Source organism: Drosophila innubila, assembly GCF_004354385.1.
Source record: "Drosophila innubila isolate TH190305 chromosome 2L unlocalized genomic scaffold, UK_Dinn_1.0 4_B_2L, whole genome shotgun sequence".
Lineage (NCBI taxonomy): Eukaryota > Metazoa > Arthropoda > Insecta > Diptera > Drosophilidae > Drosophila > Drosophila innubila.
The window spans coordinates 18,247,360-18,272,241 of record NW_022995372.1 but is presented as its reverse complement, the minus strand read 5'-3'; the positions used below and the strand labels follow the sequence as shown (position 1 = coordinate 18,272,241).

General features: G+C 36.0%; 5 protein-coding genes across 9 annotated transcripts in view; 3 read left to right on the top strand and 2 right to left on the bottom strand.

Moving 5' to 3' along the window:
- Positions 1–10,723, top strand: part of LOC117794467 (beta-1,4-glucuronyltransferase 1-like) — a 57,840-nt gene extending 47,117 nt beyond the window's left edge. For 2 of the 4 annotated variants that reach the window (XM_034635073.1, XM_034635072.1), the window contains 5 exons: positions 5,444–5,693; positions 5,959–6,398; positions 6,867–7,295; positions 7,632–7,941; positions 8,002–10,723. In XM_034635073.1, coding sequence (XP_034490964.1) covers positions 5,451–5,693; positions 5,959–6,398; positions 6,867–7,295; positions 7,632–7,941; positions 8,002–8,199 — 1,620 coding nt within the window. In that variant the 5' untranslated portion in view covers positions 5,444–5,450 and the 3' untranslated portion in view covers positions 8,200–10,723. Of the gene's footprint in view, positions 1–3,320; positions 3,384–5,443; positions 5,694–5,958; positions 6,399–6,866; positions 7,296–7,631; positions 7,942–8,001 lie in introns of those variants that run through there. The other 2 variants (XM_034635071.1, XM_034635070.1) reach the window with 2 other exon arrangements.
- Positions 3,413–5,165, bottom strand: LOC117794470 (histone H1.2). The gene is given in 3 exon segments (XM_034635075.1): positions 3,413–4,518; positions 4,521–5,019; positions 5,083–5,165. Coding segments are annotated over 2 exon segments (1,251 nt in total). The 5' UTR covers positions 5,015–5,019; positions 5,083–5,165; the 3' UTR covers positions 3,413–3,761.
- Positions 10,724–11,301: 578 nt separating the features above from the next.
- On the top strand, positions 11,302–14,039 carry LOC117781341. The gene is made up of 2 exons (XM_034618085.1): positions 11,302–11,374; positions 12,585–14,039. The coding sequence occupies exon 2, from the start codon at positions 12,624–12,626 to the stop codon at positions 13,743–13,745; it is 1,122 nt and encodes a 373-aa protein (XP_034473976.1). The 5' UTR covers positions 11,302–11,374; positions 12,585–12,623; the 3' UTR covers positions 13,746–14,039.
- A 1,190-nt stretch (positions 14,040–15,229) lies between these two features.
- LOC117781370 (protein obstructor-E) lies at positions 15,230–20,720 on the top strand. Of its 2 annotated transcripts, XM_034618117.1 has the most exons (3): positions 15,230–15,425; positions 19,825–19,938; positions 19,997–20,720. In XM_034618117.1, the coding sequence occupies exons 1-3, from the start codon at positions 15,371–15,373 to the stop codon at positions 20,572–20,574; spliced, it is 747 nt and encodes a 248-aa protein (XP_034474008.1). In that variant the 5' UTR covers positions 15,230–15,370; the 3' UTR covers positions 20,575–20,720. The 2 variants fall into 2 exon arrangements, with proteins under 2 accessions (XP_034474008.1, XP_034474009.1); XM_034618118.1 differs by lacking the exons at positions 19,825–19,938; positions 19,997–20,720 and adding an exon at positions 18,847–19,724 and having other exon boundaries at positions 15,238–15,425.
- Positions 20,721–23,041: 2,321 nt separating this feature from the next.
- Positions 23,042–24,395, bottom strand: LOC117780325 (neuroguidin). Its single transcript, XM_034616796.1, has 3 exons — positions 23,725–24,395; positions 23,468–23,655; positions 23,042–23,402 (listed from the first exon to the last, which is right to left on the bottom strand). The coding sequence occupies exons 1-3, from the start codon at positions 24,393–24,395 to the stop codon at positions 23,263–23,265; spliced, it is 999 nt and encodes a 332-aa protein (XP_034472687.1). The 3' UTR covers positions 23,042–23,262.
- Positions 24,396–24,882: the final 487 nt, after the last annotated feature.

The window sequence follows — 24,882 nt, the reverse complement described above, 5'->3', positions numbered from 1 at the left end:
AAATAAAGTCGAGTGAAATTGCTGCTGTAATATATTTTAATAGCGTGGAGCTAGAAGAGGTCGGAAAAGCTCTACGATCGATGTTGCTTTGTCGACTGGTCGGTGGTCAGCTGAACGAACTCCGTTGGTAACAGCAAACAAACAGTTGACCAAACCAGACCTTTTGGCCAGCAAAATTTCGATTCACAGTTGCCTGTTTTTTGCCTTATTATGTCTAATTAGATTGTGCTGTTGTCGTTGCTGGATTCTTTTTATTGTTGCTTTTCGTTTTGGTGTTTCGTTTGTAGATTGAGTTTTTGACTTGTATTATGTATTGTAGATTAGCTGGAGCGAAAATCTATGCTCAAAGTGGGGTTGATTGAAGTTGGAGCTGCAAAATAATCTACAGATAAAAAAAAAAATTATTTTTTCCCTTAAGATTTTTAAAATTATTCTATTTTAATAATTTATTGCAAAATATGATATTAAATCTCGGATGGTATTAAAAAATGATTATTTATAAAATTAAGATAAGCCAAATCTTAGATATATTTTTAGTAAAAATATTTAAGCTGAACAAATTCGTAAATCTGTAAAATAATAATTTATTTTGCATATACTTTAATAATGTTCTAAAGTTTCTTTCATTTCGATTCGTGAATTGACATTTAAATATATTTTTTTTTATCCCCAAGAAACAGTTACCTGTTTGCACAAAAAACCCTATTAGAATTCATATTTTAACTGACAATACTCTTAAGCCAATCCTCATCAGTCATTCTCGTTGTTGCCAACCACATATTTGACACATAACAAAAAAGAATTAAAAATTAAAAAGAAATCATGGCAAACGTGTGTCGCACTTCAGAGCCAACATTGGTCTGGGCAATTGTCAAATTGAAAACTCATAAAAACTCTCACGTTTTGCTCCAAATTTTTGTAGAGCGCTTTTGTGCTTTGCATAATCACCTGAGCTGAGTGGAGCTGTGTAGGCACTGGGCGGAGAGAGGAGGCAGGTCAGGCTGTGGCATAAAAGTGACGCCAGGTTTAGGAACCCGCCAAGCAACCGACTAAACGAGCACTAGAAGTGCCAGCCATTGAACTCTGCACACGATTATTATGATGGCAAATGTGACCATAAAAGAGAGGAACTCAAACTCCAACTCGCAGTCGAAACAAACCAGAAGACTTGTTGCGAAAAGATTTTTATCAAATTGGCCGTCGGGTAATACGAAGCTTGACGAGATTCTCATTCTCATTCCGTTTCTGATTCGGATTCCGATTCAGATGCTGATTTCTTGTTGGTTTCCTGTGCGTGTGGCGGTGCGGATTACTTGGGGCGATCGGCTTGAGTTGCCCGCTGGCTATGCAAATTTATCAACACAATCCCAGTCCCAGTCCCATACAGAGCTCTGTCCCAGAAACACAAAAACCGGTGGCACTATATATATATATTTTTTTTTTTTAAATTGCCGAGAAGTTTGTGATAAAAATCGCCCCCCAAAGCTGCTGGTGCATTGAACTTGAAACATCTCTCAGTTTTCGCTTCAATCCATCAAACGACTTGACGGTGTTGGACACCCCTCTCCGCGTCGGAGGGAGAGAGGGATACCAATGACGCGTATAAAATTCTAGTACGCGTGTGCCCCCAGGGGCGTCCCTAATGAATGAAGCAGGTATTTAACTGAAAAGCAACTGTAGAATTTGTATTGCCCATTCTTGATTTTGTACTTGATTCCTTGCACTAATGAGTTTACAATAAATAAGTAATAAATTATATTTGCAGTTGTTCCTCAATGCCTCTTAATTATTCGCTCGGTACGTTTACGAAAGTGTCAGAGTATTCGCAAAAATATGTAGTGTCATTTTTATTTACTTTGACGCTCGTTGCTTTCAATTTATTTAATGATTTATTTATTTGACACAGTTTTCTGGAACATTTTGACATTCGCAGCGTGACTCTAAAAAACGTTGTTGAAAAACAACAGAAAAATTAGTAAAATTTATTATTTGTTATTATATATATTTTCTTTGACATGAAATGTTTTCTCAACAATAAAATGTATGACTACTTCAAAATATCATTTGATAGGTCTGCTAAGTTAGCACTGTTACTGTCATTAATACTATTATATTACCAATACAATTTAGCCTCAATACATTTATTTGGCTTACAATTCTTATGTAATTGAGAAATATATTTATTTAAATTCATGGTCAATTTAAAATGCACAATTATTGGCAAACAGCACAAACATATTTGCAATCTCATTAGATATTTTACTCACGCTCTCATGGTCACCCTAGCATTGTTCGTAATCGTACTTCCACAACCCTATATGGTTACTAATGCATATTAACGAATTAATTAAAATCATAACTAATTATAGCTTAACAAATTATAAATAGACAGTATACGTTTTAAGCATTAAACCATTTATTCTAAAAAAAATTGAGTTTCATAAATTCTACCATATCTTTATAATTGTGGGACTAATTATTATTTTATTAAGTTTCGCCCTCGATAATTCACAAAAATCGAGTCACAATTATACACTTTTAAGAAGTGTTGCTTAAATTTTAAAAGTTCGACATTAACGAACAGTAAAACAAAAAATAATAATGTCGTTTAATGTGTTCTCATTTATTTTAGAGAATGAAAAAAAATAATTGCCGACACCTTAAGGGGCCATAAGGGTGTTGCGTAATTAATGTGGGAAAACCAACTAATTGTTATTGCTGTTGCTAATTAAATTTTTGCCGTCACTTTCAACAAAACTCTCTTCAAAACAAAAATTATACCAACGGCAACAGCAAAGCCAGGTAACTGCTAACATCGCGCTTCCTGTTCTCTGAATTTAGTTTTTTTTTATTTTTTCTGATTAATGTTGATGACATCTCGAGTCGTTCGTTGGTTTTGACCCCAAAAGTCGTTGCACTTACTTTTTAAGAGGCAAAACAAAATAAATAAAATTGAAAACACGTTTTGCACTTAAGATGTGCTTAATTTATTCACTTCGTTTCCAAATTTTTTCATTTTGTGCGATTTTAGCAGATCTTTGGATTTTTCGTTTATAATTTTTAAATTATCATTAAACGATTTACTAATAATCCATAATCTAATTGGAATTTGTTACAGGTCCAATTATTCAGTGGCTATTTAATTTGTCGGAAGTTGATAAGCTATGCTAAAGATAAAAAGCTAGTAAAATTCGTTCAGACAACAGCAAGTTGCGCATTCGTTATGACGCACGATAAGGAAAACAAGCGTCATTTCAAATACCGCAGAGTAGACGACGCCTAAACATAAAGTAGCAGATATTTTCTAGATAAAAGCAGTCAGAGATCGTTCACAACAAGCGACGGTTGGCCAGAGAACGTCCAACAATGGAATCGACAAAAAGGCATGTTCACAATTAATCAAAATCAAGAATTATAATGCAAATCGGCAGCAATTATATTTTATAATCGGTCAAAAGCGGTCCAAAAAACTCCTTCAATACGTTTTCCATTTTGTATCATGTACAAAGTCAATCTTGATTCGAATATTTGTTTAATAATAATTTGTGATATTATTGAGATATACAATACTTCAGAGATTTCTTACTTGTGCAGTGCCAAAAAATTATGAAAACAATTTGTAAAGGAAAAGAATGTGATATATGTGTAACAATAATTTGCTGAATAATTATACAAAATATTTGCAAATTTCACAATTTCTTATTAAAAGTGCAGAGAATTTTAATACTTAAAAAAAAGCCACAAAACTAGCTCCGACTCGATCATTTTTTGGTAAAGAAGCTGCTGATGTTAGATTGCTTTGTTTTAGGCGTCTCCTTTGCGCTTTTTCTTGCAGCTGGCGGCGTTTTTTTCTTTGAAGTCGGCGCAGAGGCGGCTGCAGTGGTCGGCGAAGTCTTTTTCTTGGCCGCCTGCGTTTGTTTCTTGGGTCTTACAGTTATAACAAAGCCATCATCATCCAGAAATGTTTCATTAGTGGCCGCTTCCACATCCATTGCCTCCTCTTTTTCTCTCTCCTCCTGCTGTTTTGGCTGTGGCTCTGCTGATTTCTTTTGCGGCTGCTCCTCATCCTCCGAGTCCGAAATGCGACGACGCTTGCTACTTGATGGCTTGGCATCCACCTCGTCTGACTCATCGCCAGAGCCAACAACCTTGCGTCGCAGCTTATCTAATTTTTCCTCCTCATCGGAGGAGGCTTCACTCTCTGCCTCAAACAGCTGCACCGAGGTGTTGGCAGCAGCTGTTGAATCTTTTTTCACGCTTTCCGTGGGCGACTTTTTCGACTGGCTGGCGGTGGACGTGGGTTGTTTCTTAAAGAAGTTCTCCATGCTGCCGGCGGCGGTTTTGGCTGCCGCGGCTTTGGTCTCCTTAGGCGGCTGTGCTTTGCCTGCAGGAGCTGTGCTGAAGAAGCTGTTGATGCTGCCTTTTTTCGTGGCAGCAGCTGTTGCTTTTCCTTTACCTTTCTGATCGGTCGGCGATTCTTTCTTCAGTTGCTCTGTGGCGCTGTATTCTCCGTTGTTTCCTTACTGCTAGAGGTTTTTGACGCCTCCACCTTGATGCTTGTGGGTTTCGCAGTCTCTGCATTGCCGTTTAGGGGCTTCTGTTCACCGTTGACCACTGGTTTTGGTGTGGCGCCTGCCCGTTGCTCCAACTTTGCCAACTTTACTTCCACGTGCTGCATTGGCTTGAAAATGGGCGCAGCACTTTTGGAGCCACCAGCAATCTCCACAGAATACAGCTGCGATTGCGACTTTTCCAATTTGCTTAGCCATTCCCTTAACTTATCTTCACCTTGCACAATCGTATACAGCTCTCCATCTCCATTTGCTTTCATGCCATGCACAAGAAAGCGTTTCTCATATTTGTTGGCACTGGCGCGTTCCTGCTCTTTAATGTGCGCCTCTAGCGCTTCGTGAGCTTCTTTATATGTTAATTTGTACTTTTCCAATAAATCAGTGACCAGCACACGTCTATCAAAGTCGATTAAGCAATCATCAAGCGCTTGTTGCAGAGACATTTTGTCTATAGGTGAAACCAGTAGTTGTTTAACAACAAATTACTAAATTTAACTCGCAATGAATATACCTTTTTTCTTTGTTAATTCACAATCCACAACAAAAAGGCGCTGAAATGCCGGTGTAAACAGCTCAAATGTTATAGAGATGGACGAAACTAACATAATCGTTTTGGATGGTTATCGATAATGTTATATTACCATTTTGAGCACAACATTCTATGTTACTGCTAAATTTCCGCATTTAACATATTTGCACTCACAAAGTTAACGTAACAGTTACTGTAAAGTGGCAGCGCTAGACCTATGAATGGCGAATCATTGTAGTACGCAGTTCAGAGCATAGATGGCGCTGTAGGGCTGCTTGTCGCGGTATTTTATTTATTTGAAATGAAATTTTATTTAATAAACTTAAACATTCTTCAATTGCAGCTTCAACATGCGCTTCGAGCCGCTGGGTCAGAAAATGTTCACACGCCGTAACTGGCTGCTGCGCTGCAGCATTCTCATCAACGTGGCAGTGCTTCTATATATTGGCAGTCATGTGATGATTGGCGGCGGCAACAATTTCACCAGCGGCGGCGGATTCATGCTGCAAGACCAACAACCGCCGGCAGCATCCGCCTTACAAGCATCCTCATTGCTACCACAACAACAACAGCCCACGCCCAAAAACGTAAATATAAGTGGAATCCTTCCACAGAAATAATGATTGAAATTTGTTTTAAATTTATTATATCACATAGTTAAAGTACACATAATTTAAACAAATTTTGAATAGATTTATTGTTTGTTGAGGTACTTAACTAACTATATCAAGTAATGCCAAAAATATAAATACTTTTTTTTAATCAACCGTAGCTGATTAAAAAATATTATTTACAACTACCAGTACTGTTTTTCTTAACATTTAAAGTTATTGCATTTGCTTCATTCATTCTCCATAGCCGGAGGCGTCTTTTCCGGAGGAGAAACTGATCGCAGCTGGCACAGGAAACGCTAACTCGGAGCCTGCTGCAGCTGCGGCGCCTCTATCCCCAGTGGTCAGCGATAGCGGCGGCCTCTCGGCCAATTTGCCAGATCCTGGCCAGGTTGTGGGCAATATTGGTGTTGCCGGCAGCAGCAGCGTTGCCACGGAATTGAACAACACACAGTCGGATGGCTATATAGTCACCGGTGATGAGAAGGAGCTGGACGAACGGGTTCGGTCTCTTCTCAACTGCAATGAACACGACTATAACCAACAGACGCTGCAACGCGGCGACTTTTGGGTCCTGCAGAACTATGTGCGGGCTGATCATGGCGAGCTCAAGTGTCACGAGTCCATTACCTATACAACGCATGCGGACTACACCTTTCTGGATAATCTGGTGCCACTGCTAGAACGGTAAGTGACATTGCTTTTTAAATCAGAGAATCAAGCCGAAGCGAATATCTTTTAAGTTCTTAAAATAACTGAAACTTAATCACAAATTTGTCTTATTTTTATTTTTAAATAGTGTTAGACTAGCACTATTTAATGGTAAACGAAAATTTAAGTTGTTTTAGAAACATGCAAACGTTGTGAAATTGAACATAATATTTATATGCAATAAATTACCATAGACATATTAAAATATATACATTTGAATTTAATTTTGTAATGATTTACCATGTAATAGTCTGTGAAATTTAACATAATATTTAAAAGCGATAAAGTTTCTTAAAATTTGTGTAAAATTTATCGCGCAACATTTACTATAAAGTGACATATCTTTGCTTTAATTTGTAAATTCTGTTTAACGTTTTTGGTTACGGCTTGAATTCCTGGCTGAAATTAACTCCAACTAAACTGACTTGTTTCTTTAATTTCTAGCTGGAATGCGCCCATTAGCATAGCAATGCATGCGCCTGGTACGGATTTCCAGCCGACACTGGACTCCATCAAGTATCTGCGAGATTGTGTGCCTGGCAATCAGCTGGTGCGCGCCTTTGCCACATTCCACGTCTACTTTGGCACCAAGCACATACCCAAAACAGTGCCCAAGGCACAGGATGCTCTCAAGACCGGATACAATTGCTCGTTGCCAGCGCCATACTTTAATGTCAGCTCCGGACACCTGTATAAGGCGCAGAAGAAACTGCTGTATCCAGTCAATGTGGGTCGCAACATTGCCCGCGATTCGGCGCTCACTCACTTTATACTCGCCTCGGACATTGAACTCTATCCAAATCCCGGACTGGTTAAGAAATTTCTCGAGATGATTGCTCGCAACGAGCAGTATTTGCGTCGTAAGGCTCCCAGGTGAGTTCCTCGATTCTGGTCGAAATTTCTATCTAATTGAAATTTAATATATGATTTGGTTAGGAATAAGATGACTTTGCCTATAATCAAGAAAGAAGTTAACTTTGTCTAATCTTTATTTTTGTTAAGATTCTATCAAGAAATTAAGATTAATTTTTAAATGTAAGTATCGAAGATTTGATAGGATTTGACACTCAAATATTTATGCAGTATTCAGAGATCCCAAATGTTCTTAGACACATTAAGATTGTTTATCAAATTGTTAATATCAGTATCAAATAGAAAAATCAAATATTTTCAAATAATTCATTTAAATATTATCTCGCTATTCTGCAGAGTCTTTCCACTCAGCATTTTTGAGGTGGACGAGTCGATGCCGGTGCCGCACGATAAAACGGAGCTGCAGGAGTTTCTGAGGAATGGCAAAGCCATACCCTTCCATAAAAGAGTATGCGCCAGTTGTCACGGTGTGCCCAAGTCCAAGGAGTGGATGGCGGCCAATGAAACGGACGAGCTGAGTGTGTTTCACATAGGCAAACGCACCGGGTACTATGTGCACTGGGAGCCCATCTATATTGGCACCCATGCGGATCCCCATTACGATGAGCGGCTCAGCTGGGAGGGCAAGAGCGACAAGATGACGCAGGTAAGTGAAACGATATTTAGTTAAACAGGATTATCATTAAACTGATTATCTCCATTGCAGGGTTACTCGCTGTGTGTGCTGGACTATGAGTTCCACATACTGGACAATGCGTTTCTGGTACACAAGCCGGGCATCAAAGTGCTGAAAAAGGATAATCGGCGAGCGATGCTGGCGGGCAAAACGAATCAGCTGATACGTAAAATCATTTATCCGGAATTGAAGATCATGTACGGCATGCGAAAGGGCTGTGCAATATAGTAACTAATTGTGCCGCACAGTTGAGCATCGACATTTGTGAAAAGACTACGACAACAACCAGCCACACTAATACTATTTGCAATGCTGTAGAATTTGATCAAACCCTAAATCGGATGTCCAATGCCCACATACTGATACGAATTAACAATTATGAATAACGAATTACCATAATTACCATTACCAATATTATGCTAGATCCTTCCTTATGGCATTGGCTGCGCACTGGATGTGTGTGGTGTCTTACAGTTAATTAGCATTAGTTAGTTATTAGAATTAGGAGCATTACTTAGGTATAGAACAGACAGTTCGGAGCGGGTGTTTTTTCTACTCTATGCATAAGCGAAGCCTTAGGAGCACGGCTTAAGTACGTTAAACGTAGTTAGTTGTTGGTATTTTTTCTATTCTAATGCTGAATTACATTTAGATAGTTAAACAGGAGCTGCCATACAGACCAGAAACACATTCAGATTCAGTTTCAGGCAGCAGCTATGAATATTTATTGAGTCCCATGCTGGTATTATCAATATGAATCCAATTAGAATTGACGATTAGTTGCATTGTTTTTGTAATCATAAGCAGTCATTAATCAATTATGATTTAGTTATAGTCATTTACTATCGAGTGTTAGTTAAAGCCATTTAACTTATATCATCTAATTAGCTCGCAACAAATTCAAACACTCATGTGGAATACTCAAAACATTTCTACCAACATTTGACCCAAAAACATACCAACTTTTGTATACCACGAGCCATTGAATGGTAAATAATAGAGAGATTCCTAAAGCCAGACACAAAAAAGTCTAACCATTTTGATCCTGCACTTGCCTAGATTTTCTATAGATGAAACATAGATTGGAAGCGCCTAATTTGGGTAACAAATAAGTTTAAAGTAGTTAGAACTACTTGAAACTAATGATAATGTTATTAATAGACAGCATTAATTTAAAACTAAAGCTAAAGCCGCTATAAAGTAAAGGATTAAATGTTAGACTTGAAAAAATTACATAATTAGAATGCTGAAAAAATTGTCACTATAAAAAATACATACATATATAGAATTAAAATATTAATAAAAAAAAAAAAACAATTAAATAGCAATTACAACTATACAAATCTTGAAATTGAAGTTCAAGCTAATGCCTAAAATTAAACATTTAATTGAGAATTACGATTTAAATCGTAATGCATAAATGCAAACCGTGATATTTGTACTAGTAAAGGCGAAGTTGATGCTGAGTTTGAAAATTAGTTTTAAAACTTAAGCACTAAGTAAAGAGAAAACACAAATGGAAAATATAACCGATAAAAAGAAGACCGAGACAGCAGAAAACTAAAATTAAATTATATGCATTAAACTAGTTTTGTATATGCTTTTTTTTAGTGTTTAACATAAAGTCAAACTTGTGCACATATAAATGTTTAAAACATACCGAGAAATCTAGACAGACAAACACATGCTATAAAAGAGGCGTGTCGGGCCTTAAGTTAAAGAGAAAGAGACCATATTGAAAATTTATATGGCGCTTTTTTCGAGCTAGAATTTGTTGGAAGTGTTGTAATATTTAGCTAGAAGACTATTAATGCAGAGCTGTCCAGCTTAGTACGTATATGTTGTTAAATATAGGGTTTAAATGGAATTCTGATTATAGAATGTCTTGGGAACAACATACAGCGATTGGTGTTTTGTATTTATTGTATTTGTCTATCTATAAGCCTACAACTACAACTTTTCAATTCGCTAAACAACTTATTTTCAAATCCAATTTCAATTAGTCAGACTAACGATACACTTGGTAACTAAACAATATCATTAAAATCTAATTAACTGTTGAGAACTAAAATTATCTAAAATTACATCCAAATAAGTGTTACGAAAAAACGAAAATAAAAAAAATCTAATTGATAAAGTATTGAAGTGCCTTAGAAAATGAAAATAAAATAATATGAAAAATAACATAAGATAATTTCGTTTGTTTCAGTTTAAATATTTATAAACGATTCTCAGACACCATTTGTTGTGTTGGCTTAGCGACATTTTGTTTGGGCCAAATCTAATAAGAAAAAGCATTATTTTTGTATGTAAATAATTAACATACATTTACATATGTATTGTGTATAACAAATGTATTAAGCTATTTGTATATGTATGTATATATTAATGAGTATTTAAACAAATTATTTACTGATTTACTTAAACAAAACGTTTTTAAATAGTTTTCAAAACTGCAGTTAGTCGAAGTCATGTCCTATTGAATGAGTCTTCTTATGCTAGCCTGCCAATTTTAAGTTTACCTAATATTATGACTTTTTATTATCATAGTTATAATTAAAATTATAACGTATTATTAATGTTTAGTTTCTTTGGCATCGTAAAAACGTATGCGCAGCATTTGATATTTCCTTTGTACTTTATAATTTACTGCGCGAGAATTGCTGAGCAAGGACTATTGGCTGAAATAAAAGGATGCGAAATATATGTATGCATAAGAATTGTAAAAATAAAGACAAAAATTTCCAATGAATTATAACTCTTGTGTATTTATTTAGTTTAAATTAAAATATTAATAGTAATAAAGTAATTTCAGATACTAATGGCATCGCTCTATCATTAAATAAAAGGTCTATCTGCACTGCACAATTCGATTTCTTGCAAGTTTATTAATAGTTTTGGATAGCTTTCCTGAAAGTTGAACAACAAAACAATCTTAGGATAAAACATTTTTGTATTTTTAAGCTGTGTCCATGTGTGTCAAATTTACTTGTTCAGCAGTTTAAGAGGATGTGAGAATACAAAATTTTCATTGGGCGACTTCAACAAATAAACAAAAAATCCAATACAGAAAAGGTATTATTTTCGTAAACAAACAAATCCACTTCAGCGTGTTGACATCGGACACTCAGCAGAAAGCGCATGCTCAGCATTCTCAAGTGTAGGGCTGGCTTGTCTTTAAAGAATTATTGTACTTGGACTTTAGTGGATTTCAGTTTATAAACCAAGACAGACGTCGCGAAGTTGAGCGGAATTTCGGAATTTCCAAAACAAAAACTGCACTTTAATTGCTGTGAAATAAAATATTCTCTTATGAAAAAGTAAAAATATTATTAAAAAAATATTATGCAACAAGCCCGTCAGCACCGACGGATGCAATAAAATATACATTTTGCAAATTGTGGTAATAAAATTTAACAACAGCAGCCAAAATTGGGCGGCAAAATAAATAAAATTAATTTCAGAAAGAAATTGTCGAAAACAACTGCAGCAACGAAACCTAAATCGGCACACAAGTAAAATAAATAAAGAGATAACAAATATATAAAGCGAACTTTAACAAAAGCAATTAGCAAAAAGTAGAAAATTGAGAATTTCTCAGACGACACGCAGCTGAAAGTATAAGAAATCATTTTTAATAAAGTTTTAATGATTTGTAGTTTCCTATTAAATAAAACTTGTGTTTTTAAATATTTAAGTTACGAAACTGGCATAGATTTAGGGAATATATTACATATTTTTGGACAAAAACTACAGCAAAACTGAACCCAGTCAATCAGGCAAAGGCATCAAAATGGTCTCAACTTCCGAAGAATTTAAGTCTCTTCTAGACGATTCTATATCTTCTGCACTCAAGATTCAGAAAGCTAATTTTGACAGAAAGATTCAAGAAATAATTGATAACATGAAGGTAGATTTACATCAAATAAAAGTTTACGAAATAGCAAAGATTGATTTTAGCATACAGATTTTCGTACATTCTCTACCAGATTTTGATGGCAATCATAAGAGCTGCGTATCATGGAGAGAAGCAGCTCATACTGCTTAGGAGACCTCTCAATGCTATGACGGATGTAGCAGGCATTACCAAGCTCTTGGTATTATTATAAACAAAATAAAAGGTTCACCCAGCATTTATCTCGCCTTTTATCAAACAAATTTAAATTTCAAAGCCATCATAGGAAGACTAGACTCGAGGTACGGGGACTGTTTAACCTTCGGCAAGGAAACATGACACTTCTGGAATACTACGATGAAATATTAAAAAAGCTTACGCTTAATAATAATAATAATAATTGTTTGAATGACATCAAGAATATAATCAATGTAAAAAATAATTTTATTTTTATTTTAACGGTTGAAAAATAATTTTTTTTAAATAGCAAATTGTGAAATACTTAGTTTCTTAAACATTTGAAATTTCAATGCTACATTTTTTTTTTTTTTAATTCCAATAAAAATGGTTATTGCCAAAAGATTTGAAATTAATAAGGTCGTGTTTAAAGAGCAATGGAATGCTCAGTGATAGCTCCTTAGATTTGTTAGTGTACTAAAGTTTTCTTTTTTAAATTTGCGATGTATGATCCCATGAATATTCATTATATATTTTCTAGCACTCTATGATTCTGTAGAAACAGCCGGCTCTAGCTAATATGGAGATGCCCAAGAGCACATCGGTCTTTAGAGGTGCGGCTATGCAGAGCAATCTTGAGGCTGGCACACCCGAGGCAACCGGTGTCCTTAAAGACAAAGACATTGTAACAAGCGCTTCTACGTGGAAGCCGATCAAAAAGTTTACGTATCAGGACAAACGACGTGCAGCCTTCGTTTTATCCAAGGCTCATTCCTACACTGAGAATACTTCTGAGAGAGAGGAACTGGTGAAGTGGGCCAAGTCAGTGCTCCCGAACTTCCAGCCAGCCATAGCTGGTAAGAGACAACGCCCTTTTCAGGAACAGGTACCGCAAACCAAGCGGATGAGGATGCAAACGGCGTCCCGCTCGTTCGCCGACGTCACGAGGAACAGGATCCTCATTGGAGTCCTTGATCGGGGCTCTACGAACGGTCAGGTTCCTCGAGATCGCTGGAGAATAGTGGAGAATGAGCTGCAAGATAGATTTCTAAATGTGTTTGGGTCATTTGGGGGACTGCCGCCGATATGTGAGGATGCGGGGTGGCATCAAGGCAGTGTGAAAGCCATCGCATGTCAGGATGTCCGCTCAGCAATCTTATACAAAAAGGCGGTCGCCTCCCTCGGCGAGGTGTACCCAGGAGCCATGCTGGAAGCCGTTGATTGGAATAGGGTTCCCAGCAAGCCGCGAGCTAGAGTGTGGGTCTCTGAGAAACCTGCGGAGCCCGACAGAATTCTCCGACTATTGCAGGTGTGTAATCCGCACCTTCCTACCGCCAATTGGAAGGTGGCGAAAGTCGAGGATGCCGTTGGATTATCAAGACAGATAATCCTCACCCTCGATACAGAATCTGCTGGAATGATCCTAAAGTCGGACGGCCTAGTGTGCTATGGCTTCAAAAAAGTAGCCATCAGGATTTACAAGTCTGACACGAGGGGCAGACAAGTTGAAGCAGAGACGGCCCTGGAAGTGGCCGAGGCGAACCAATCGGCAGCAGAAACAGTTGCGTTAGAGGACGACATTTTGGACGGCTATGTGTCCGAAGAAAGCGACCTTGCCAGAGGTCTTCGCAGTATCGTTGTAGAAGATCTCCTCTCGGAGTCGGAGTCGGACTCCGACGTGACGCTGTTGGCAGCTGAATAAATGAACTGCTCCTGTAGTTAAACCTCCACACCTATGAAGCAGTACCAAATCTTCTTCTTCATCATGCCGAAGGAGAAGTCGATTTAGCCCTCATCCTGGAACCTTGAATCTGTACAAAACAGACAGGTGATGACCTTAATTTGAATGTTTTTTTTTTATAATTTCATAATTATATAAATAAGTTAAGAATAAGTTTAAATTATCACTTAATGGTATCTACTATAATTTCAACCTTGTTTATTACATTTGCGGCTAGATTTTCTAGCTTCAATTAATAAGATCAAATGATCAAAATATTATAATACGTATATTTAATATTGCTAATATACTCGTATATTGTACAAAAACTTATTAATTGGAAATAGCATTGCAAAATTTAATAAAAAATTTTACTTAAACATAAATGAGACTAATATAATTTTGTGTGATATTGTTAGAAAGCAGTTATTGTTTAGATTCTTAAGTATTGAGTTTTATTTTATTTTAATTTTTTTATTCTTTGTGATTGCATGTTTGTTCATTTCTATAAACAATTATGCTCCTATAAATTCAAATTTTATGGATAAATTATTTCAACCTTTCTTAATCAACAGCAAAAAAAAAAGCATGACGTCATAGAATAGAATCTTATTTATATATAAAAATATTTAAGTGTTAGTTGGCAAACTCCAAATTTATCTCGTCTGTCTTGCATCTTATTGGACAAGATGATGTACATTTTAAGTATAATTTCTGTGAATTATGTATGTTATATGCCGACAAGTTGTCTGAAATTGATGAAAATCCCCAAAACTGCTTACGTTGAGAGCCGAACTCAAGACCAGATCGACAAGACCGGAGCGAGTCGGAGACAATGGTGTAGCCCCGGACTTGGCACAGCCTTAGGCCTCCACATGGGCGCAGCTTGTCCCCGTCCTTGACTTTAAGACTTGTCTTGCTTTGGTTGATTTTCTGGTTTTTTGGAATGAAAATAAAAGTGCCAAAAATGCTAATTCGACGGATTTTGGATTTCGTTTTAGAATTTGTTTAACATAAATTAACTACAAATACACATTTTTGATTAATACTTAGACAGTTGCTAGCCCAACACAAAAAAACTTGTTGTTTTACTGTCATTTTGCTCAAAAATTGACTCATCTTCAATCTTCCACAATCGTCTCAGTCTTTTACTAGAAGCTGCCGGTTGACTCGTCCATCAGCTCACCAGTTCACTTGCTGCTGTTGCTGCTGCCTTTTGTTGTTGTTATGCGATTTGGTTATTTATTAACATGTTTGCTTTTTATTGCAACATCGCCCAGTGTTCAAGTCGACAAAAGTTGTCGCCGTCGTCGCGCACACGTAACAAATGTAGAAGAAGATCATCGTCGCAACGTCAGCCTCAGCCTCAGCCTCCGTTTCAGCACCATCACCCGCTCCAACATCAGTTGTGGTTGACGTCGTCGCTTGCCATTTTACCAGTTAAGATCTGTGTTTCGTATCTATCGCAAAACAGTCGAAATCGTCAGCTCGTTGCTTGCACATCGCGTTCGCTGCCCGCCTCTGAACGTAACACAGTGTCAAAAGGACTACATTTGAAGGATAAATATCCTCAAACACACACATACACACACTCACACACATACAACATGGCCAAAATAGTGATCAGTGCTTTGTTGTGTCTAGCCATGTTTGGCTCAATGGGTTAGTAAAATCTAAACACACAAAATATATATAAAACGCAAAATATCATACCGAAACGAAAGACTTAAGTAACAAACTTAGGCATATTTCGGAATATTGAAAGTGGTGCTGGGCACAGTCGAGGCGCATTCTGTAGCATATAGAAAATGCGTCATACTTGTTTTCAAAATTCCCACTCACATACAATCTGGTATAAGTTGCTAGAAATCAACATCACGCCAGATTTATTTTATAAAGTACATAAATTGTAAATAAATGGTTTTCCACTTTTATTAACATAAATAAATATTTAAAAAAAAAAATTAGTTATATAAATCAGTGACAAATAAGAACATCATATACTTTACTTTAAAGAACTTTAAATAAACACTAGTATTTATTATGAAATAAATTCAAAGGTACTAAAATTAAATTTTATAATTCATATCATTTTTATTTAAATTCTTTCTTATGTATTCAATATTTGTATTTAATACTATTTAATAAATCGATTTAATATGATGATTATATTTTGAATAACTAAAAAATCTTTAAAAAATTGCCAATATAATTATATTTAAAATATTTTAAATTCGATAAACCAAAATATTTTTAGTCTGTAAAAACAATAATTAATTGCTAGATCTCAGTCAAGATTAATCTATTTTATACTTCATTAAATATTCCTTTTCTTAAGTCTTCAGAATAAATCTTTTAAAACCATAAGATTTAATAGCAAAAAAGTATCTCACCAATTCTATAGCAACATGTATATGCTTTAAGAATTGATTGCAATAGTAGACCTACCGCAACCAATCTTGTGTAAACGTTTAACTAGATTCTGATCCCACGATCTTTCGAGCAAAACACAATAGTAATTACATCAATTAAAGGCGACACAATTAAAATTTCAAGCTGACTGCGCCCCTGTTCCCTGCGCAAGAGACCGCGACACAAACACATTCATATTGCTCCGTCTCCCAAATTGCCCCCGAATATAACACAGTTGATATGAAATGCAGCGTCAAATTAGAGCAAATATTTCAACATAAATACTGCAGTTTCACATACATACCACAATACCAGGAAATTGCACGATAAAGCAAAATAATTCACACATAAAATACAAAAATCAATTGCATAATTGCAACTAATTGCAATCGTGTAATCTTGTCAAATGTGTCAAATCTGCAGTTTTATTTCATATACACAATACATATGTACCATTTAAAAGAGCATGAATCGAGTGAGTGTCTTCATATTTCAAGGTCGAAGCTTAGCTCTTTCAAAATTAATTCACACATAAATTAATACACCAAAATCAATATTATATAACACTTGCGGCTGCCGTTGTTGCCTTTTAATTTATTGATATGTTTTTGATAAAAGGCCTTCTTCGTCTCCAAAGCTGGACATCTGCCTCAATCTTAGTCTCAATCTCTATGCGTGTCCAGCCGGTTGATGTGACCTTTGAGAGCTTTTGCAGTCATTTATTTCTTTTTTTGTATACCTCATTTAATACAATGATGATGTCCATTTATAGTGCACTAAAATGGAGTTGGAAACACTTGAATTGTTATGCGCAGATTCAAGTGAATGTGAACTGCAATGTGTGGGAAAATTTAGCCGAAGATGAAATCCCTAAAACAGTTGAATAGCATTTTTGCTTTCACAATTTCAGTAATAAAATTCGCAAGCAAAAGAAAATATTTATGAATTATCTATTATAAAACCCGTTTACTTAAATCTAATTTAATTTATATTATTTTCTCAATATACATATATGTAAGTAACATATTTGGGGGCTTTCCTGACTGGTGAGCTTCATAAAATGTTTAACAATTAGCTAAAGTTAGCTGTGTAGTCTTTTTTTGCGTCTGTAAATAAATCATGTTTAAAATTCCAACACACAATGAAAGCGCCCACACGAGTTCAACAAACGGGGTGTGTACTCACACACGTAATACCCATAAACTCATTAAAATTTCTGACATCACAAGAGGTGCTCTTAAGTAGATAAAATCTACTGACAAAGATGTTGAGCATAAGTACGTGCATCTCGACATAATTATAAACGAGCATGTATTGTAAATTCAACAATGGATACTGGGCAAGTGATAATTTGTTTTATACATACGTTTACTAATATGCTCTATAAAATAATATTTTATTTTACATATATGTAAAGAAACAATTCCCAGCGAATGTACATTCTTACAATGGAAACTGCTTTAAAAATCTCAGAAGAGTTTTTATGTAATAATATCTATATTTTATATTATGTAATATATATTGAGAAATTTTATCACTGCGGACGGCAGTTCGCGTTAGTGACGAAAGCAGCACGAAGGGTGCGAAAGGCGACTAACTATATATACAGCTAAGTTGGAAAATTTGCTACGACTGTCCGATCAGATCGAGCTATATACCGATCGACAGGTTTAGTTCTAACTTACAAAATAGCGTACTAAAACTTTTTCTTACCAACCTGGGTCATGAGATGTAAGTGAGGGTGTAAGTGGGAGGGGAAAAATTTTGATAATTGCAGCTTATGGGGCCGTTGGGGCTTTTTGGTAAAATTTTTTATTTTTTAAAAATTCTACTTAAAAATACGCGTCGATTGATACCTCAATCACCCAAATCCGATAACTGGTTCAAAAGATAAATAAATTTGAAAATTTTAGTGGACTTCTCAAAATGAAATGAAAAGTCAGTTTGTTTGTCTGTTTGTCTGTTTGCATCAAAGCGCTAAAGAAGCTTAAATGTAATGATGGGGATTGATTCCTTTTCAAAAATCTAGAAATGTTTGTTCTACGACTTTTTCAATTTCCCGCTAGTTTAGCGGGAAAACGCTAAATCCCGCCAAAATTGCCAATTTTCGTTTTTTTATATTAATTTATATTTTTATTTAAAATTTTTAGATTAAACTGAATTTTGTTCGTCACAAAATTGGATATCAGAAATTTTGGGTCTAGAAATTGCTTTCGTCACTAGACTTTTACCTCGTTTAGAGGTTTTTTTTGTGGGATATTCTTTTTCATCAATTTTATATTGTTATTGTTACTTTCATTAAAAGTTGTTTGACAGAAGACAAATTTTATTTTGTTCTTGATTAATCAACTTTAATACAATTTTAGCATATTTTTTTTTTTTTTTTTTTTTTTACCATAAATTTAGGATAATTTCGAAAAAAAGCAGTTTTAAAATTTCTCATTATTTTCACATTCCCATACGAATTTTAAGTTTAATTTAATAATTCAATTAATTGGCAACATGATGCTCAATTATATTTAATTATTAGTTGAAAGTTTGATCATTTGTTAAGAGTTTTATGGCAATGAATACCGCGAGCATCAGATTCCATCATAAATCATTAGAGGTAAGCGCGACCTATACCCAATCCTGACCTTATTAACCCCAACCTATCCGCCCTCTATTGCAGCCCAAGCAGCTGGCGCCGGCGCCTGCCGTGAAGCGAATGGCACTGCACCTGTTTCCGGATCGTGTGATGCCTACATCGAGTGCAAGAATGGCGTGGCCGAGGAGAAGCTCTGCCCGGATGGTCTGCTGTACAATGAGAAGTCCACTGGCTATCCATGTGGATACCCCATTGATGTGGAATGCAACCAAGCGACTGCTCGTCTACAGGCTGCCCAGCCCTCGGAAAATTGCCCTCATCAGTTTGGATACTATCGCATGGGGGATGCCAGTCATTGTGGTCAGTTCATGAACTGTGCGGCGGGACGTGGATTTGTGTTTGATTGTCCCGTGGGATTGGCCTGGAACCCGGCCACCTACAAATGCGACTGGCCCGATCAGGTCGAGGATTGCGATGCTGAGGCATTCTTGGGCTTCCGTTGTCCAGCACCAGCTCCTAAGTCAGATCTGCTGGGCGTGCAGGAGGAGGATTATACATTCCATGCATCGGATAGCGACTGCCAAGTGTACTTCATCTGTATTGAGGGTCGCCCACGTCGTATTGGCTGCGGCGAGGATCAGGCTTTCAACCAGGAGCTGAAGCAGTGCGACGACATTGAAAATGTGCCCAACTGCAGTAGTGACATCAAGGCCAAGGGAGCCGAGATCAAGGCGGCCCGTGCCAATGCCGCTGCCCTTCGTCGCAAGCAGAACTAAGCGAAGCTGATTGATAGAAGAAGAAGAAGAAACAGAAGAAGAACTGGAAAGGTTTTGGATATGCAAAACACAGGCAAAGAGCTGCTCGAGTTTTCTAGTCTTTAGTTAAAGGGTGCCAATCAATTGATGTGCCAATCTATTGTATAACTTTTCCCACACACAATAAAATGTCGAAAATTTCAATAAGTTTGTGTTCTAAGTCTTTCGTTTTTATTAGCAAGTGCAGTAAATGAAAAGACCAATTTAATGATTATTAATTTCTCCGCTCTTTTGACTTTGCTTACAGCTCTTGCCTCTCCCGAGTGTCCGACGCCAAATGGACGCTTTGCAGCTGGGGATCAGTGCGACGCCTACACAGAATGCCAGGATGATGTGCCCGTTCTTAAGCTCTGCCCAGATGGTATTTTATTTGAATTTATACTCTTGTTTGCAATAACTGAGTGCTTACTGTATGGTAGGCCTGCTCTTCCATCAGCGCACCAAGGCGACAGGTGAATGCACCTATGCGCCCTACTCCAGCTGCAAGGAGCGCAGCCGTCTGCAACCGGCTAATGGCACTGATGAGTGTCCACGACAGTTTGGCTTCTATCCGAATGGCGATGAGACCAAGTGCGGCGTCTACCGTAACTGCGCCCATGGCGTCGCCAGTTTGACCAAATGCCCCGAGGGATTGGCCTTCAACGAGGAGACCTATCAATGTGACTGGCCCGATCTAGTCGGCAGCTGCAATGCCGAGGCATATTTGGGCTTCAACTGCCCCGCACCCGAGCTGGTCGATGGCATATCTCCCGAGGTCGATGTCAGTCCCGAGGGCGAGCTGCGCTACTATCGCCATCCCCAGACCTGCAAGAAGTACTTCGTCTGCGTCAATGGACATCCACGACTCTACAATTGCGGCAAGTTTCTGGCCTTCAATGCCGAGTCGAAGCTCTGCGACTTTTACAACAAGGTGCCCGAGTGCTACGCCCTCCTCAAGGAGAAGCAGAAGCAGAAGGCCGAGCGCAATTTGCCTTCCTTGGGTAAGGCTTTGGAGTAGATCCCCAGACTCTCAGGTCGAGCGTTTAATAGAGGCTGGCCCTGAAGGGGCTTCCCATTTGTGCGATTTGTTTTTGTAAATACCTAACTGTATGCGTATTCTTTAATAAATAAATAACACTACTTAAATAAAGATTCTTCTTTGAATAATTTGAACCTGAAAGGTGTTCTGTGTGAGCATTTAAACCAAACTTATAGTTTGCAAATTGCTTTAAATTCTAAAAAAAAAAGAGACAAATTTAATTTAGTTTTAGTTTCGTAAGATTTAAAATTTATTTTTATCATTTGTCGATTTTTTTTGTTAGTTAATTTATGTTATTTGTAGCTTAGTCGTATTATTTTTTATTGGTTATTGGTAAATTAATTATAATTATATAAATTTTACATTGTTTGCCAACCATTTCCACACATTAAACATTAAACCTGCTATTCTATACAACGTCTTTTATCTTCATCTTTTACATCTTTGTTTAAACAATTCCAGTTTAGAGAACTTATTTGAAATTAATTTTGGTTTTATATTTTTGTAATATTATACCTTTTAGCATTGTTTTTGAAATAAATTTAAGCTCGAATTTGCTGTTAAAACATTTTCCTTTTATCACTAAGTAACCAATTGATTTTATTTATATTTTTGGTATTCAATTTATTAAAGTTTCTTAAACTAAACGATCCAAAGATCCCTTCTACTCCTCTTACTCCCCTTTTCATTTACGTTTAGTTTGCTTTTCATTTTTTCTGGCTATAAAAATTAAGTTATATTTTTAGGTTTGCTTTTTGAACTTTTTGCACTATTATTCTGCATGTGTGTTGATGTAAGTGTTTGCATGTGATTGCTTAAGTTACAACAAATAATGAATATTCAAGTTAAATTATTTGTGTTCTTTTTTAGATTTACGTTTATGTTTTGTTTGGTTTATTCAATTTTTCTTTATATTTTCTTTTCGTTTTGTTTCGTTTCGATTTGTTTGTGGTGCTTGGCTAAGGCGACTTTTGTTTGGTTGTTTCACTTTGTTTTGTTTACTTTGTGTTTTACATTTTGCAATATATTCAACATTTGTTGCTTTGTCTGTTGTCCGTTGTCGGTTGTCTGTATGTCTGTTTCATGTTTCTTGTTTGTTATTTTTTCCTCATTCACATTTTACACAAAAACAAATAATTTGCATTTGAATACAGAGAACTCAAAAGTTGAACAGAATATGTTTGAAAAATAAAACAAATACATATATAAATATTTCAAAAAATAATTATCTTTTTTTAGTGTTTAAAATTTGTGCTAGAAATTCGGCTATTAAAATTATTTAAGTTCATACCATGCCTCAAATTTTGGCTTGAGAAAAGATTTACATGTTTTGCTTCCGTATTCGTAAGTTTTTTCATTTAACAACATAAATAAATTTTAACAAAATAAATAAAATAATATTTATGTGGTAAATATTTCATTCATTTAAAATTTATATTTATAAGGTTTGAAAAATTTGTTGCTTAAAAGTTTTTTATTTAAGTATTTATACCTTAATGCTAGATTCTCATTTATACATTTTGTAAACAAGTATTGCTTTCCTCCTATTCAAGGTTTTCCACTACTCTTTCATTTTCCCATCAAAATGTGTTTGTCTCCTGTATTTGCTTTTTGTTTTCATATTTAATAATTTTTTTTTGGGTGGGGCTTACGTTTATCATATGCTATATATCATATCTTGATCCTTCAATGTCAACTTAGTAACTTATTGTAAAATTTCGTTCGTTTAGTTTAATTTCTCATCTTTTAAGGTTTGAAGTTCACTTTTTTCTTACTGTATGTATAACCGGTCTCTTGTATTTTTTGTTAAGGCAACTGCTTTCTGTTACTGAATTTGTAATATTTTCTGTTGATTTATATATTATCAATAATTTTGGTTTTTGGTTTCTTAATTTTTGCATTGTGATTTGGAACTGCATTTGAGTTTGAAATTTTGCTATTGCAACCGAGAAATATGGCAAGTCTCTTAAAGCATATCATAAGCAGCCAGAATGTATTCTTATTTTTGATTAGACTCCTAAAAACAACGAAATATTTTACTTTTTGCTGTGCCTTAAGTTGTAGTTTAATTTGAATTTTTTTTTTATTAATATACTAGACTTTTCTTTCCATAATACGTATAATTTTGAGTTTGGAGTTAACTTTTCTTTTTGCGTTTGAATTTTGCAATTTCTTATTTAAGTTTTTGTTTTAGTCATACGTCGAAAGAAAATTATTATAATTAGTGCTTAATTTTGAGGCCTAAAGTAATGCAGTTTACAATGCGCATAGTACATGACATATTTTTATTATTATTATTAATATTTTAAATGTTACTATTCTACGCATATTTCTGGCATGTTCTTTTTGCCAGCTTAGTTTTGTGTAAGCAGTAAATAAAAATGTTTTCTGTAAAGTTTTAACAATATATTTGGTAAAACAAATAAAATATGTATAAAACATAATATAGTTGTAAGAGGTTTTATTAAATTTTCAGTTACAAATCAAAAGAAACTTAACTAACTCATTAATAATTACAAAATATAATTAATCTATTGAAAACACAATCAGAAAGTAAATCGTTAATAACTTTTAAGCACAATAATAATTGAAAATATTTAAAGCAATGGAAAACTGTAACCGAAACAATTAATATAACTGATTAATAAACTAATTTGATTGACATTATTAATGGAACTTTCGCTTCTTGCCGCCACGTTTCTTTCCCTTGCCACGTGTCTTGGCCAATTTTCGTTTTTTGCTAACGCCATCGCCACGCAGTGCCGACTCGCGGCTAATCTCGCCAAGAATTTCATCACCAAGAGTGCCTGTCAAGAATTTCAGATTAGATTAAAGGTTTCAACTCTCTTGAATTCTAGATAAGAGTACTTACCCAATGTGGTGAGCTTGCGCTGACGATGCTTCTCCGCTTTGGTTACAGGCAGACGCATCAAGTAGTCCTCCTCATACTCCTGCTTTTCCTTCTGCGTCTTCGAGAGCAGCTGCTGAGCCCGTGAGCCCGATGACAGCTCAGTGGGCGCATCCAAATACTCCTCCTTCAGATCTTGTAGCATAGATGAACTAAAAGACACATGAATATAATAATTAGTGGGTTTAAAGTGGAATTTTTCAAAGGAATATTCAACTTACGTGATAGCACGCTTTTTGGCACGATCCAAAGCCTTCTTTTCCTTGTCCGCGTCACGTTCATCGCCGTCGTAGTATACGGGTTTAATGCGCGGCGGCACATAGACTCCGGATTTGCCAGCTGTGGATGCTTTGCGCGGCTTTTTCGCAGCGCCAGCCTCGTCATCTTCATCTTCCTCCTCATCACTGTCGCTGCCTGCCTGATCGTCATCGTCCTCCTCGTCGCCGGCGCCTGCTGCGCTCAACATATCCTCCGGATTGGGCTTGTAGAGTATGGGATCTGTGCTGCTCGACACACCTGTGGTGGCCGTCTTCACCAACTTGTCAATCTGATAGCGCAACTTATAGTCTATGGGACGTATTTTCTCCAGCACAGTGCGTATCTCAATTAAGCGCTCAATCGAAGGATCACCCTCAATGGTCTCTCCCGAGCATTTACGCAGCACCACATATGTCAAGTTGATCAAGTAGTCCAACAGCATGTGATACTTGACCTCCAGAAAACTCAGGCCATACTCTGTGCTCAGTTCACCACGCTTGACACGCTGCAGCATTCCCTCGACGAGATCTGTAACCTGCTTCACATTGCTGTTCATCTCTCCCAGCAGCTGGATGGCCTGCGGAATGTCCTGCTGTCCCTGCACCTCACAATCGTAGTCGAGTGCCTGTTCCATAAAGCGAATAGAAATTGTATCATGATTAATGATAATAGTCATAATAATGTTAAAGCTATATTTAAGCAATTTAATTTAATTTGCATAACTATATTTTTAAATACTGCAACGAACTTATATTCATTATATTTTATATTTTCATCAGTCGTAAAATATTTGCAGCTTAGTATTAGTAAAAATGTATGTAATAAAGGGTTTGTATTAATTTAGACTTAGCTTAACTTTTTTATTTTTTCTAGTTTTAAATTCCAGTTGTTTATAATACAATTCTATTATTTTATTTTAAGTTTTTAATATTTTTACAGCGTTTCGGCCTTGTATAAATAAGAAGAATATTATGTCATACATATTGTAATTATGTTGTCAGTATTTTTTTTACTTATCTTTAACTATATACTAATAAGGAATAGCTTTTATTTGTATACAATACATTTCGTAGATTCGGCTTTATCTTGAATTCGTCTTGTTAAACATGTTATCCGTCTTA